Raw genomic sequence first — 15,166 nt, forward strand, 5'->3', positions numbered from 1 at the left:
ATTTTAGTGCAGACAGGCAAGTCTCCTCTGAGCTTGGTAAACAACCCTGGCTAAACCTGCTGAGTACACGCAGGCAGATTTAACTGGTCGGGAAGAGCTTTCAGCAGAGTTTGCTCTACGAGCTGCACTGTGACTGCTTTTCTCTGCCCCAATATTCCCACCTCTCCTGCTGGCAGGGTCAAATGGGAGTGAGAGCTTAGCAGCCCGGAGGGCTGGGGCTGGCACCCACAGGGCTGACCTGGCAGCAGAAGTTGCTCTATGTCTAAAGAGACAGAGAGCAGTGCTGTGCCTCTGCCCAGGACCAGCATGCAGTCTCAACCCAGCTGCAGCACCATGCCTGGTAAACGCTCTGGGATTTGTTAAAAATGAGGCTTTTCTAATAGGCTAAAGATGACAGACCTCAAGTTGTCATATATTAAAATGGTGCGTAAATTCCTTCCTCCGAGTAACCAATAATGGGACAAAAATCCTTGCCAACTCTAGTCCATCCCTCCTGCCAAGGATTGTTTGAGCTCAGCTCATCCCGAGTGCCCCCATTGGGATCCAGATATAGATTAACACAGTTTTGAAATGCACAAGGGCCACAATCATGCAAAGCTTGATCCAACCCCGACTGGAGTCCATGGAAAGGTCTGCATTGACGCAAGTAGATGGAGCACAGCACCGCCGCTCCTGCTGCTGAGAAGCCAACCCCAGTCCCTTCGCCAGGGCAGCACTCACATGTGGCCTGCAACAACGGGGGCTAGTGGGAGCCATGGGGGAGCAGGAAGGCAACAACAGCTCCCTGAGGGCCCCTCTGCCCCCGAGCCAGTGGGCACAAAGCTGCCGGCAGGACGGCAGCCCGTTCTCTCCCCCTTGCAGCTCAGGCCCGGCTCACTGAGGGACTCAGCCCCATCCCCACCCCAGAGCCCCGGCACAGGAACGGCACCACGGGTGCCCACGCACTGCACCCACCGCAGCCCTGCATGGCTGCAGCGTGGGAGCCAGCAGCCTGCAGCATCCCTCACCCCGAGTTGTGCCCAGCCCTGCACACACAGCAGCCCTGCATGGCTGCAGCATGGAAGCCAGCAGCATGGAGCCTGCAGCATCCCTCACCCCCAGCACCACACGCTTCTTCCCACAGGGCAAACCCTGTGCACGTCTCCAGAGACTCACACACTTTTGTGGGGGCTCTGCCTGAACAGCCTGCAAATGCAAAAGGCTCAGCTGGATGTATTCACACACAGGGACAAGGAGCAGCTCCTCACTGCTGCACCAGCCTGGCCGCTTTTCACTCCACTATTCCTCCTTCGCCAACCCGCATCTCTTTTGTTCCTCCGTTCCTCATTCCCACGTTTCTGTGCTGCCCTCCCACGCATCCCCTACGCTACCCAACAGCCTGCCCCTTCTACACTCTTCTCCAAGTTTACTTCTCAGCCATCATTTCTTTGGGATTTGCTGCAGTCAGAGGAGTAGGAATTGAAATGGGGAAATACCAGCCTTGGGGCCCTCTCCCCTTAACAGTCTCTGGTACTGGTATAGAGCTCACAGAAGACAGTACCAAGCCAAGGGGGGCAGCATTCATGCATGCAGTAGTCCCCAGCTTGGGGCCTTCTACTCTATAACAGCAATAAAAAACTGCCCATTCAAGTCCTTTGTCTCAAAGATTTCCATCCTGGCTACAGCAAGTGCAGATTTATTGGTGGGAGCAATTGCAGGAGGAATAGTAAACAGCGTGCGCGTGCGTGTGGATGCGCCAGCGCACCGGGGCCGTGCCTCCACCAGAAACTCAGCACAGCCAGCATTAAGTATGGGACTAATATAAAATGGGCTCTCTGGTACATAAAAAAAAATCTCATCTGGCACCTGATTTCAGATGCACAGCAAGAGCTTGGTGGGGAGGCAGAGATGGAGGAGCGAAGCCAAGAGCCGGCTGCCTGCGCTGAGTCTGAGGAGTCAGACACCGGCCTCAGCAGGCACACTGAGGCACGGCCTGGCCTCCTGCTCCCAGGCCTGCACGCACGCGGGCCGGGCTGCACAACCCGCGTGCCCCGCTGCCTGCCTCACCCCTGCTGAAAGGTGCAGCACCCGTGAGAGTACAACCCGCACGGAGAGCCCGCCAAGGGCAGAGCCCAGGCTGCCACCCAAACCTCCTGCTGCAGCCTTCCACCCCTTCCGCAGAGACACACAGAACTCTTCCACGCTTGTTGACACGTCAAAATAATACGTTGCTAATGATGAAATCAGCAGCCTGAGCTTTTGTTGACTTCTGTAGGAATTCTGACGGAGAAAGGATGGTAGACCATGACTCCAACCTCGTTGAGTGACATCTTATATTTTCTAAACCATTCTCAGATTTTTCATAACATCCAGCAAGCAAGCTGCTGACAGATCAGGATGGTTGCCTGTTTGCTGGGCAAGAATATTTTGCGATTCAGTAGAATACCAAATTTGGTAGAATGTCTTCCACTTTGGTAGAAGATATTACAAACAACTGTGCATTTTAACACGTTTTCACATTACACATCATTCATTCTGGGGAGGGGGTGGTGATCGCTCTGTGCAGACAGCCAGCAACGCTTCCAAGAATGAAAATGTTCATCGAAAGATAATGAAAAACAGATATTTAGTAACATTTTCATTTTGCATGTTTAAATATTTATAACTATGTTCATAAAACCACATGTTTGCTCTCCTAATGCTCTAGTGATTTTGTTTATGAAACGCAGTATTTCTCCAATGCCCCTTCCTTGCGTCAGCCTCTCCACGGAGCATGATTTAGTCCCGTTGCTGTACTGACAACCAGCCTTTTGTAAAAGACTGGCCAAGATGAAGAGCAGAAAACTAACAAAAAGAAGAAAACGCATTTTCAGGGCATTAATGTTTCACTAATACAAATGTGATTTTATACTTTGTAGGGGGCATTTATGCCAGTTTAATTTTTTCAGTGCAATTTACTGTCAATCTGGAAGGGAACTATTTCTTACTCTACAGCAAAACCACAAAATCTAGAAATATAAGTGTGATACAACTAAGGTACTGATATAACCTATTGTTCTATAATTTTTTTTCCCTAGCTTGGATGAAAATTAAATAACAACAAAACTTTGCTTTACTACTACAATTGCTCAGGTTTGTGTTACAAATTTCTGGAGTTTTGAGTTATAAATTTTTATAAAGCTGATCGAGTGGACTTAGTCTGAAATTGGGACTTTTAGAAGAGCCCTCTGTAGTTTTCTCCTCTGTCCTCTGACTGCAGACATCATGACATAGCGCACAAGGTCCACTCTGGTTTCATGTTAAACACACAGAGAGACCACGGCTGTGAGATGAGGCTGCCAGAGCTCAGCCCCAGCAGCACCCCGGGCAGGACACAGGAAGTTCTTTACCAAACCATAATTCTAAAAATGCCCCATGTAATCTCACAGTTTAAAAAAGGAGCTAATGTTTAAATTTAAAAAAATATATATTCTTCTTCTTTTTTTAAAAAAATATTTCCAGCCAGACATTTTTTAAAGGGAACTCCTCTGAAATCAAGACCTCGGCAACATAAAGTGAGCACCAACAGAAAGGGGTTTTTTTTAACCTCAGCCCAGCATCCTCCCGAGAAGGTATGGGGAGTGTCTTCAAGGCACATTTTCAACTCCTTTGGTCTTTGCCCGCCTTCTTCTGCATCAGCAAAGAACAAAGAGGAAACAGAAAAAAAGTAGCAGATTGCAATGACACATTGGTATCTCATTTTAAAAACAAAATGAGTGCTGCAAAGCCATTAAAGTAAAACTTCTACTAGCTGTATTATTTTAAAATACTCCTATGGGTCAAGATTAAAAATTAAATATATATTTTACCGCACAGTTTTGCCAATTTTTACAATGTTTGCAATAGCCTCATTTTAAAAAATCTAAGTCAAGCTCCAGAATAATGAAATTACACAAACACTCAAGCTCACTTTAAAAGACTTTTTAAAGCAAGTTAAGTGCCCCTTTGGCCTTGAAGATGTCACCAGGGGGGGGAAAAAAAAAAGGCAGCAAAATAAAATCTGCATAGTGAGGCTCTGAAAAATAGGAGACAAAGAGAAAAAAATTGTCCATTTTATTTTCTTTTATAATCTTGTAAAATTGAGCAAATCCATTTCAAGTGCACATGGCATATGATTTTAAAATAATTATGATTCACAGAAAGTTCTTGCAGCATCTTCTTTTTAGTAAAAATAAAAATATTGCAGGGAAATGAGTATTCTGGGGAATGTCTGCCTTCCTCACCAGGAGTCCTTGGACCAGTAAGCCAGCAGAGACACTCCCTGCAAACTCTGCACTCTGCATGACTCAGAGAAACTTCAGTCACATCACCTGCTGCATGAAGCTTTTTCTCTTAATCAAAGATCATATCTGACTCCAAATTAAAATGTTTCTGATAGTTAAGCCTGAGTTTCACCAATCTCAACACAAGCTTAACATTTTTTCTTGAGTTTACCAATAATCCCTGAAAAGTTCAAGTCCATGGATTTAATAAATGCAAACAAACAAAAAAAAAGTTTATTTTCAGTAAGAACAAGCTGAAGTAGTGGAAACCCTAAAACCAATAGCATTCTACTAACACAGGTAAAAAAACAAACAGAAAAAAAATCAAAATAAGGACAAAAGCAAACAAAAAGAACAACATCTTTCTCAGAACAAGAATTATGCTATGTAAACTACAGAAAGTGGCAAAAATACGTTAAAAAATAACAAACACCAGATTTTGCACGGAAATAATGTCTGAGTGAAGCTGGGACGAATTTAAAGAAGGCAGAGATTAGTAATTAATTTTATGTCAGGCAAAGACTGTGTGTCAATGCCCTGCCTCTCGAGCCGTTCCGGATGGAACTGTATTTTCCAAAGGGGTTGTTGTGTGGCACGCAGATGCAGCCAGCCCACGGCAGAAACCAAAACGCTGCCGTTTTCCACCCTGCTGTGGCCCTGGCAGCCAGGGGCTGCCCAGCACGCTGTGAGGAGGGCACAGGAGCCCTTCCTGCCGCAAGGCCTGCGCAGCGCAGGCAGCGCTGCCCGCCCGCACCTGCCCGGGCACGGGCTGCACAGAAACACCGTCCCCTCCCAAACCCCACCGAGGCTGCACATCTCCCCTGCCACGCTCCAGCTTCGGGCAGGGCAGCACAGGGGAGCGGGCAGCGGCCGGGCCCGGCCCCAGGAGGGCCGGGGGCTCTGCCCAGCCCCTCGCCCTGCCAGGCCCGGTGCCCAAACCCTGCCAGGAGCCATTTTGTAGCTGCAGAACCCCCACAGGCCTAGACTGGGTTACACCACGCTCTGAAAAACAATAAAAACGAGGGAACAGCCCTATTCTGCACGTATCCCTTACGATCCTCGGACATGAGGCTCTCCAGCTTCCCCGGCCTCCTCCCAGGCAGCAGCACCGGCAGGGCTTTTCCCCTCGCTGGGTCTCCCTGTCCCAGGTCAGGACACCCTCCCAGCGCGCACAGCAATGAATCCCCAGCGCACGGGCTGCATCTCCCTCAAACGAAACTCCACGTACCCCTCATTTCAAAGTCGAGCCTTGACAATTTCAAAGCTGCCACTATTGAACAAGCTGCCAAAATCATTCAGCTAAACTATTTTTTTCCTAGCTCTTTTTATTAAAGTTTCTTTTCACACAAACATTTGAAATGGAGAAACATTACCAAAGTATCAGCTAAAAGAAAACGTACGCAGCACACAACCTTCTTTTCTGAGAATAAAATTAGCATCTAAATATTAAAATATATCTGCACCTATTTTGACAACTGCGTCTTCTGGATTCTGCAGGGTTTTTTTCCATGACTTGAACAGAACAGATGTCTGTAAAGCCAGCCTAAACCATCTCCTATCACGTCTGCAGGGCAGGTCATTGCTTTGCCATTCTCACTCACCACTGTAAGCTCTTACAAAAACATTTTTACTGCCTACAGTTATGTTCAGGTGAGCAGGCATTAACAAGACAGATTATATTTTTATCCCATACAAACACCATAGAAAGGTTAACTAAATATCTTAGTTCAGGGGATGTACAGATTAGTCACTACAATACAAACTATTTCCTTCTGCATGCTCCATTATAAAATTAGATTTCTCAAAGAATACAGGCTTTCTCTGGAGTTTCACCTCTTCAAATGAGGAGTGCATCACTGCAGAAATATGTTTCTTACAGGTGATCACAGTAACAATCATAAATAACAGGGATGATTTATCAAACAATTGTCAAAGTTACACTCAGTTTAAAAAGCTGGTGTTAGTATATGATGCTTTTAATCTGAGAACATTATATTAAAAAAATAAAATGCAAACACACAATACTACACCCTATCCACTGCTTTGGAGCTTTACAGCAAACAGATTTGTTATAGAAACTTAATTCCTGATGCCGTAAAGCCGAGACACTTGAACACAACCTGACCAAAATGCCTTAAGGACTCTGCCTTCACACAGTGTGCAACCACTACATGCTAATGGCAGGCACAATGCTTGAAAACAAAAATTTTTTTCCAAGGATTACACCAGACACAGAGACAGATATGCAAAAACAATGACACCAAAGGAATCAAAATGTTCATGGCTCATAAAGCATGGCAGAGATGGAATGGCTCCAGTTCATCGCCTGCCCCTGCTTAGATTCCTTATAGACAATGAATCAACGTTACCCCTTTAAGAAAACCATCCTGAGTTGTGTTTATCTGGGGACAAATCCACCTAATCCTGCTCTCAAAAGCAAGCACAGCAACTTCAAGAGAGCTGCTAGTCTGGGAGAGGCCAGCAGAATATGTCCCCTGTTTGTGGTGAACAGTCCTGGGACTCTTCTGGGGTGTGACCAAGTCCCATTTTCATGACACACTAGAAGCTGAGCTAACAGGGCACCTGCCCTGTCAGTACTGTCCTGGCCTCGTGAGCTCTGTAATCTTTTTGTCCAAGCTGTGAGCACAGGTCTTCACTGCCAGGCCCTGACTTTGAAAATCATGAGCTGTCTCTCCCCAACTCACAAAACCAGCCTAAGACATCCAGGAGAGAGGATCTTTCCCATTCCAGAACCCTCCATATCTCCCTGCAACTGGGCAAGGGTCAGGAACAGGGACTTTTTACCTCTTTTTACAAAAAACACTTTGTATTTGTCCATGAAGGCTGAGGACTAGGCTGCAGGGTGAGACAGCCCTTCTCTGGTGTCACTCCCAAGTCCGAGCCAGCAGCAGCTGGTGGGGCAGAGGCGCTGGCAGCAGCGCCCACCAGAACACCGTTCGTTCCACACTCGGGAGGCATGGTCCTCCTGCCCCACCTCACGGTGCTGAACCCTGGCTTTGCAAGCGTTTCAGAGCCAAGCAGCTCCCCAGCTCTTTCTAAACCCACCCCAAATCCATTGCTTCATCTCGTACCAGACACAGACATAGAGCTGCACCTGCCCAACCCATGCCCCATTTTTGGAGGGCTGCAGAATGGCCACGGGGGACCTGGGACCTCAGTGGGGTGCAGTCCACAGTTTGCTCCACTCTTCCGCAAACTGGCTGCAAGCCCTGTCTGGACGGGGATGCCCGAGGGTAGGGGAATGGACGTGACACCAGGGAAGCCAAATGAGCCAGGATGCTGGTTTTAAGTCCTGGCTATAAAAATGGCAGGGGCAGCGCTGCCAGTCGAAGGAAGCACCTGCGGGGGCAGGCAGGAGTGCAGCTTTGCCAGCAAGGCCCAAAGCCCCGGGGACCAGCCAGAGACGCTGTGGGGCCAGAAACGGCCCCTGCACTGATCCTCCAGCGGGGCCGCTACTCCAGGATCCGAGACGCTACATCCTCCCGGCCACGGCTCCCCAGGCCCGACAGCTCCAGCCACAGCAGAGGCCCCCACCCCGGGACGGCGTTTCGGGCCCGACAGCAGCAGGACCCGTCCCGAGGCGCTCCCGCGGAGCCCTGCGCGCCCCGCGCCTCCCCGGCTCCGAGCAAAGCAGTAACGAAACCGAGCCTACCGGCACCTTTTCCGAGCCTGGCGCGGTCCGGAGCAACGCAGACACGACCCAGGTGGGTGTCCGAGGCAAAGCCGACGGCCCCCGGCGGCTCCGCTGCTCCTGGCCCGCCGCGGTGCAGGGCGGTCCCGCGCGCCCCGGACGGAGCCGGGCCGGCAGCGCTCCGCCAGCGGCACCGGGCTGGGCTCTGCGCGCAGCGAGAGAGAGACTTCACAGCAAAAGAGAAGCAGAGATCCACGTCTAGACGGACACCTCGACGGGAACTATTTTAAGGGGCCAGCGGGGAGCTCGGGGGTACTTTTTTTTTGTTTTAGCTGTGCAGCTGCAGAGGCTGCAATCCACCTTTCTCCTGCCCTTTTCTGCCCGAGAAACCTTTCTTCCTTTTTTTTTTTTTTTTTTCCCTCCTTTTGGGGGAAGGAGAGGGTAAATTTGTTCAAATGTAAATTTCAAAGCATGCAAGGTTCCGCGGGTTGCTCGCCCGAGCGGCCCCTGCGGCAAGAGGAGGGGATGGGCCACCCCTCGTCCTTCCACTCTGCCCCCAGTCAAGTTCAAGACGGGCCGCTCTGGGGTCTCCCCCGGTCAGCAAAGGTGCGGCGGCCGTAGTGCGGCCCCTGCCTGCCCCCGGGGCTGGGCTCAGCCCGCGGCAAGCCCCTACTGCCGGAGGAGGATGCGGAGCCGAGCGGCCGGGCTGGCCGCGCCCCGCCGGGGCACCGGGCCGTCGGCGCTCCCGCCGCCGCCGCGGCCAGCCCGCCGGCCAGCCGGCGCCCTCCCGCCAACGGGAGCCCCGCGATGTGCCGGGAGGGGCGGTTTCCACCGTCGCTCTAGTTTGCCTGGGGCTGCTGTGCAACGCCGAGGAGTTTCTCGGGGGAGACGTTTGATCTCGATCCCTCTTTCCTGAAGACGGGAAGGCTTTTCCGCATCCTAGTCAGAAATAAAAACAGAACAAAACAAACCAGACGATAACGGAGACAGTCCTGCCCGCCGCGAGGTCCCCCCGGGCCCCCCGCGGCAAGCAGCCCGGTGTCGGCGGGCCGGTCCGGCACGGTTCGCGGCCGCACACCCCGCGCTGCCCGGTACCCGCCGGGTACTCACCGTGGGGACCGCCCCGTCGAGGCGGCCCGCTGCCCCCGTGGCTGCTCCAGCTCGCCGGCGCCGTGGCCCGACCTCGGGCCGCTCGGGAAGCTGGCGGGGGAGCGAAGCGCCGGGCGGCGGAGGGCGGGGACAAAGGCACAGCAGAGAGAGCGGCGGCGAACAGGGGGCTTCCCCCGGCATCGCCGGCTCGGGGACAACGGCCCGGCCCCGGTGGCAGCGCCATCCGGGCCCGCGACGGGACCCGCTGCCCCGTGCCCCGGAGGAGGTCAAAAACGGCTCTTTCCAAAACAATAAACTTTTAATGCTAAAGCAGTTATAACCAAAAGCTGTACAGAGTTGGATTTTTTTTTGTTTGTTTGTTTGTATTTTTTTGTTAGAAAACAATTTTTTCTCCCCCATAAATATTGTTCAGTTCCCGGCACTTTGTATCAATAATTAAATTACGAACGATAAATATGGCATCATGGGTATGTATTTACAAAAAAAAGTTATTACAAAAAGGCAACTGTTATACTAAACGTCACAATCTGGGCAGAATAAACACCACATCCTCATCCTGAAAAATACTGACCGACCCCATCAGACGAGAATACATTCACAAGTGTAATGCTTGGAGAGAGAAGGAGAAAGAGAAGAGCAGAGAAAGAAGCAGCAGGAGAGCTAGAAAGGAAAGTTCAAGACATAACAGGACTTTGGCACGGTTTAAGACTGTAAGTTTAAACAATCACCACTAAGGCGAAGGAGAATTTTCATCCTCATGTCAACATCCCACCGAAAGAAAGACAATAAAAAAAAAAAATTAAGAAAAATAAAATAAGTGGGGAATTGGAGGAAGAGAGACTCAGGCAAGGGGGGGGGGTGAAAATCAAAGAAAAGACTGAGGCTGAAAAAAAATTACAACAAAAAAAGAAATCTAATCCTGAGAAAAGGACATGGCTAGTCCAGCGTCTGGGCTTGCAAAAAAAAATTAGTAATAATTATAATATAATAATAAAAGAGCCCCCCCCCCCCGCATCCTGGCAGTTAAGTAGGTGTAGCCCTATGCGGTCGTCGGTGTGGAAACTCCATTTCCGTGGGAGCGAGCTGCAGTTGGCTTGGTTTGTCCTTTTTTTTTTCCTCGTTCCCTATGCATTTGGTCCAGTCTGTGGCCGGGCAGCAGCTGCCTTCACACATACCACTCATTAAAATTGGGGGGCAGTCCAGGGTTATGGCCGGGGTTACTCTGCAGGGCGGCCGGCGGTGTTTTAGTGGAGTCCTTACTGCCGGCGGAGCCCACCGCAGGGGGGGTGGAGGACTCGTACCCCGAACTGGCTGCAGGGGAAGAGTCCGACCCCTGGGATTCGTGCACCTAAAACCAAGAGGCAGAGATGGAAGCGAGCTCGGGGCCTCCGGCACCCCGCTGGGCTGCTCCTCCGTGCAGGAGGGCACTGCGGAGCAGCGGCTCGGCCCTGCCCGGCCATCAGGCAGCTCATGCCCGGCCGGCCACTGAGCACCGGCGACAAACGCCTGCCGCGGCCCCCGGACCCTCTGCTGCAGCGTCCTGGCCAGGGGGGCTGCGGCATCCCAGCACGAGGGGCTGCAGCTGCACCCGCACAGCCTGCCCGCACTGAGCCCCGCTCCTCAAACCGGGCAGCGCTTGCACCAGCGGCAGCACGGAAAGAAACTACGCCATTTCCCCGGGCCGTGCTCCAGCCACAGCCTAGACAGCGGGGACGGCTCGGGCCGTGCTGGGAACAAGGAGCTCAGCTCTGCCCTGCTCTGGGGGAATGAGCCCTGAGCACGCCGGCGACTGAGCATCACTGCTCAGGGAGGAAAGGGCTGGAGCACCGGGGTGATTTACCTTCATGTGTTTCCTAAGTGAGCTGGGGTGGGTGTAGGATTTGTCGCACACCTTGCAGATGTAGGGCTTGTCGGAGGTGTGGACGTGCATGTGTTTCTTCCTGTCACTGCTGTTGGCGAAGCGCCTGTCGCAGCCCTCAAACTCGCACTTGAAAGGCTTCTCACCTGCGAAATTTAGAGAGGGTGAAGGAGGGCCGTTCCCCTCTCCATCCCCATCCGCCTCCTCCCAGGACAGCATCTGCCCTGCTCGCCCCACCTTAGGGATGCACAAGCACCACAACAAATGAAGGGGAAGATGGACAGCAAGATTTGTTACGTGTCGGATAAATTTGGATCAGCCTTTACGACTTTTAACTCACCTCCCGCCAGGCCCACGCTGGGCTCCAGCAGGGAAGGCGGCTGGGCGAGCTTGGGAAAGGAGAAGACCCGAGATAAATTCAGCGGCTCGACAGCTTTACAAGACCTACTCGAGGATACAAGCCAAAGTACGTTTGCTTCCAGCCTTCCCCCTCTCTTCCCTCCACCCATGCAGGAGGGCTGAAGGAAAGTCGGGGCTGCAAATAAAAATACTTTGACAAAAGTATCGCCGATTTAATTAGAAGAGACGCCAATCAGGCCTAAAAATAAAAATAAAAAAGGAGCGGAAGTCACCGAAAATGAGATTTCATTAGCATTTCTATGGTTCCCTCCGCTCCGGAGGCCGAGCGGAGGCAGCGCCGCGCAGCTCACACGCCGCCGGCCGCCGGCCCAGCCCGTCCCGCAGCCGCGGAGCCCTCCGTCCCGGGCGGGGGAACACACGGACACGGGCCTTACCTGTGTGCGTCCGCTTGTGAATCTTGAGGTTCTCGGAGCGGGCAAAGATCTTGCCGCAGCCCGGGAAGGGGCACGGGAAGGGCTTTTCCCCCGTGTGCACCCGAATGTGGTTCACCAGTTTGTATTTCGCCTTGAAGGACTTGCCTTCCCGCGGACACTCGTCCCAGTAGCAGATGTGGTTGTTCTGCTCCGGCCCCCCGACGTGCTCCATGGTGACATGGGTCACCAGCTCGTGCATGGTGCTGAAAGTCCTGTCGCAGCTCTTCTTGGGCCGGCTGAGCTGGCTCTCGTCGAGCCACTTGCAGGACAATTCTTGCTTGATGGGCTGGCGCATGTACCGAAAGAAAGCGCCGGGGCCGTGGTGGTGGTGGTGGTGGTGGTGGGCCGCCACGTTCATGCCCATATTCATATTCATGTGGTTGTAGTTGTGGAACTGGGCGCCGGCGTAAGGGTCCGTGCGGGGGCTGGAGACGGCCCGGTAGGGATCCGGCCGCCCGAAGAGGTCCCCGCGCAGCCCCAGGTGCATCTGCCCGTTGTCCACATGCCCGGTGGGGGACGTGTGGCTCGGGCTCTGCTCGTGCAGCCCCGGGAAGAGCAGGTAGCCCGGGGTGTCCGGGATGCCGCCGGGGCCGTGCAAGCCGCCGGGGGAGCCGCCGAAGAGCCCGTGCTGCGCCGTGCCGGAGGCGGCGTCCGCGATGCCGGAGCCGCGGTTGCGGAACAGAAAGTCGCGGGTGGAGTTGAAGGCGGCGGCCCCGCCGTAGGAGGGCACCTGGCCGGCGTGGTGGTGGTGATGGTGGTGGTGGCCCAGGGCGCTGGCGTAGCCCGGCGCCTGCGGCGTGAATGCCGAGCTCTGCCCGGCGGCGAGGTCGTGCGGGGCCGCGTTCAGCTTGAAGGCGGCGGCGTGCGAAGAGTCCCCGAAGGGGCCCAGCCCCATGCCGCCGCCGGCGGCGTCGCGGCCCGGCATCTCGTGGTGGCGGGGCGCCGCGAAGCCGCCCACCCCCAGCGCCGGGAACTGCGGCCCTCCGTCCAGCAGCATCGTCATGGGCGCGGGGCCGTCGGCGCGGCAGCAGCCTGCCCGCCCCCCCTCCTTCCGCCCGCCCGCCCCCAAAAAAGTACAAAACCACCCCAAAATGCACCCCCACTCCGCCCCCCGCTGCGGGCAGGCGCGGCCCCGGCCGCGGGCGGGCAGCGAGGCGAGCACCCCCCGACCGACACCAAAAACAAAACAAAAACAAAAAAAAAAAAAAAAACAAAACCCAAGAAAAAAAAAAACCAAAAACAAAACCACAAAACCCAAAACAACCAGCCCCAAAGCAGGCACCCGCCCCCCGCGCCGGGCCGGGCCGGGCCGGGCAGGGCGGCGCAGCAGGGCGAGGAGGCGCGGGGCGGCCGCGCTCCCGCTCGGCACCGTCGGGGCACTGACGGGGCGCCCGTCCGCGCCTCGCACATAAACCAACTCCGGGCCAGGCCGCGCCGCGCCAATGGGGAGCCGCGCGCCGCCGGTCACCTGACCCGCCGCCCGCCGCCCCATTGGCGGCGCCGCGCTTGATTGGCACGCGCCCCGCGCCGCCGCGGCCGCTGATTGGGCGCGCGCGCCCCGCAGGTAGAGAGAGCGGGGGCGGCCGGGGGGGCCCGGGCGGAGCGAGCCCCGCGGAGCGAGCCCCGCGCGCGGCCCGGCCCGGCCCGGCCCGCCGTGTTCTGCCGTGCTCTGCCGTGTTCTGCCGTGTCCCGGCCCGGCCCGCCGTGTTCTGCCGTGTTCTGCCGTGTTCTGCCGTGTCCCGGCCCGGCCCGCCGTGTTCTGCCGTGCTCTGCCGTGTTCTGCCGTGTCCCGGCCCGGCCCGCCGTGTTCTGCCGTGTTCTGCCGTGTCCCGGCCCGGCCCGGCCCGGCCCGCCGTGTTCTGCCGTGTCCCGGCCCGGCCCGGCCCGGCCCGCCGTGTTCTGCCGTGCTCTGCCGTGTCCCGGCCCGGCCCGGCCCGGCCCGCCGTGCTCTGCCGTGTTCTACCGTGTCCCGGCCCGGCCCGGCCCGGCCCGCCGTGTTCTGCCGTGTTCTGCCGTGTCCCGGCCCGGCCCGCCGTGTCCCGCCGTGTCCCGGCCCGGGCCCCGCCGTGTGTCCCGCCGCCCGTGCCCGGCCAGCGCCGCCCCATGCCGCGCGGGATGCTCGCCCCAAGCGGCGCGGCGGGGAGGCGTAAAGCCGCTGCAAAGCCGCCGCGTTGGTTCAAAAATAAAATTTAATTAAAAAAAAAAAAACAAAAACTAAAGCCGAGGCTGTTTATAATTTATGTATACATACATACATATATATAATCATATATACTTTATACATTTGTTTTATTTTTCTATTCATTTTTACCTTTACTGATTAAACACGAGAGCAGAACCGCCCGCACTGTGCGTGGAGAGCCCGCTCCTGCCCCTCAGCCTCGGTGCGCAGCGTGACCGGGCCGGGGGTCACCCCGCCGGCCGCGTCCAGCCCCTTTTCCCCCCCTCGCCCCGTCCCCCACCCCCTGCCGACCCGCGGAGCGCGGCCCAGCAGCGCCCGGCACGGCGGCTCCTCGCTGGCTTTTTCCTACTCCCTACTCTCGTTTATTTTTTCTGTCTTTCTTTTCTTTCTTTTCTTTCTTTATCTTTCTCTCTTTTTACCCCCTTTCTTTCTTTGTTTTTTTCTTATTTTTTAAATTTTATTTTGCAAGGGAAACGTTCTGCCTTGGAATAATTATCAGTTGCAGACAGCGCTATAAATCCACTCATTTTCTGTTCTGGAAAGCATTTGCAAAGAACTATAGGGAGCAAGAGTGGAAATAAAAGGCAGAAAGAAAGATGGCTGTAATTGTAATATCCTGAGGTTTGCTGAGCCCCCAAGTCTGGCTATTGGGCAGGTCTCAGACTCGCCGCCGGCTCTCTGCAGGAAACGTAAAATCTGATCAAGTTCAGAGACGCATTGAGAGCCCGCTTCAAGCAGCGCTTTATAACCGCGTCCCTTTCACATTCTTCCCCCCAATCAGCCCCGGGAAAGGCTTCGTCTTCTTTATTTTAGGGTTTGCAGGGGGCGAGTACAAGAAAAATTAAAAAAAAAAAAAAAAAAAAAAAAAAAAAAAAAAAAAAAAAAAGAGAGAGAGAGAGAGACAGAGGGAAAAAAAAAAAAAAAAAAAAAAAAAAAAAAGAAGAAAGAAAGGGGAGAAAAAAAAGCCAGCGATATAAAATCTCCCCGAGAGATAACACCGGTGCCCGTCAAACACTCAAATTTCCCAGGCCACAGCCGCCAAGAACAGTCCCAAAGTCGGAAGGTGAGTCCGCCGCTGCCGTTGGTGCACGATCGCAGCAGAGCAGGAGGCGGGAGCGCGGGGACCCGCCCTGGGGGGGACCCGCCCTGGGGGGGACCCGCCCTGGGGGGGACCCGCCGGGGGCCCCCACCGGCGGCGCTCGGGGCCGCCTTCTTTCTCTTCGCCGCCCCAGCCGCGGCCGTTCCGCGGGC

At 54.5% G+C, this 15,166-nt stretch overlaps 2 protein-coding genes and 1 long non-coding RNA gene across 4 annotated transcripts in view; all 3 read right to left on the reverse strand.

Annotated features, from left to right (window-relative positions):
- LOC128814567 (uncharacterized) overlaps nucleotides 1-8,247 on the reverse strand; it is a 63,607-nt gene extending 55,360 nt beyond the window's left edge. The window contains exon 1 of the long non-coding RNA XR_008439415.1: nucleotides 7,954-8,247. This is a non-coding gene — a long non-coding RNA (uncharacterized LOC128814567). The remainder of the gene's footprint in view (nucleotides 1-7,953) is intronic.
- Nucleotides 8,248-8,372: 125 nt separating this feature from the next.
- LOC128814398 (translation initiation factor IF-2-like) lies at nucleotides 8,373-9,404 on the reverse strand. The gene is made up of 2 exons (XM_053990202.1): nucleotides 9,043-9,404; nucleotides 8,373-8,871 (listed from the first exon to the last, which is right to left on the reverse strand). Exons 1-2 carry the CDS (start codon nucleotides 9,263-9,265, stop codon nucleotides 8,384-8,386), a joined length of 711 nt encoding a protein of 236 aa, XP_053846177.1. The 5' UTR covers nucleotides 9,266-9,404; the 3' UTR covers nucleotides 8,373-8,383.
- Nucleotides 9,405-9,498: 94 nt separating this feature from the next.
- ZIC3 (Zic family member 3) lies at nucleotides 9,499-12,743 on the reverse strand. Of its 2 annotated transcripts, none has more exons than XM_053990201.1 (3): nucleotides 11,695-12,743; nucleotides 10,934-11,046; nucleotides 9,499-10,390 (listed from the first exon to the last, which is right to left on the reverse strand). In XM_053990201.1, exons 1-3 carry the CDS (start codon nucleotides 12,734-12,736, stop codon nucleotides 10,208-10,210), a joined length of 1,338 nt encoding a protein of 445 aa, XP_053846176.1. In that variant the 5' UTR covers nucleotides 12,737-12,743; the 3' UTR covers nucleotides 9,499-10,207. The 2 variants fall into 2 exon arrangements, with proteins under 2 accessions (XP_053846176.1, XP_053846175.1); XM_053990200.1 differs by having other exon boundaries at nucleotides 10,883-11,046.
- Between the last annotated feature and the right edge of the window lie 2,423 nt (nucleotides 12,744-15,166).

Source organism: Vidua macroura, chromosome 14, assembly GCF_024509145.1.
Source record: "Vidua macroura isolate BioBank_ID:100142 chromosome 14, ASM2450914v1, whole genome shotgun sequence".
Classification (NCBI taxonomy): Eukaryota; Metazoa; Chordata; class Aves; order Passeriformes; family Viduidae; genus Vidua; species Vidua macroura.

Excerpts from the sequence above, each read along its gene's own strand:
- LOC128814398 (XM_053990202.1), bottom strand. The coding sequence starts at position 9,265 with ATGGCGCTGCCACCGGGGCCGGGCCGTTGTCCCCGAGCCGGCGATGCC. Across the intron at positions 8,872-9,042 it reads TCGACGGGGCGGTCCCCACG|GATGCGGAAAAGCCTTCCCG; the intron begins GTGAGTACCCGG and ends ATTTCTGACTAG.
- ZIC3 (XM_053990200.1), bottom strand. The coding sequence starts at position 12,736 with ATGACGATGCTGCTGGACGGAGGGCCGCAGTTCCCGGCGCTGGGGGTG. Across the intron at positions 11,047-11,694 it reads TCACAAGCGGACGCACACAG|GTGAGAAGCCTTTCAAGTGC; the intron begins GTAAGGCCCGTG and ends TAAATTTCGCAG. Across the intron at positions 10,391-10,882 it reads CACTTAGGAAACACATGAAG|GTGCACGAATCCCAGGGGTC; the intron begins GTAAATCACCCC and ends TCTTGGTTTTAG.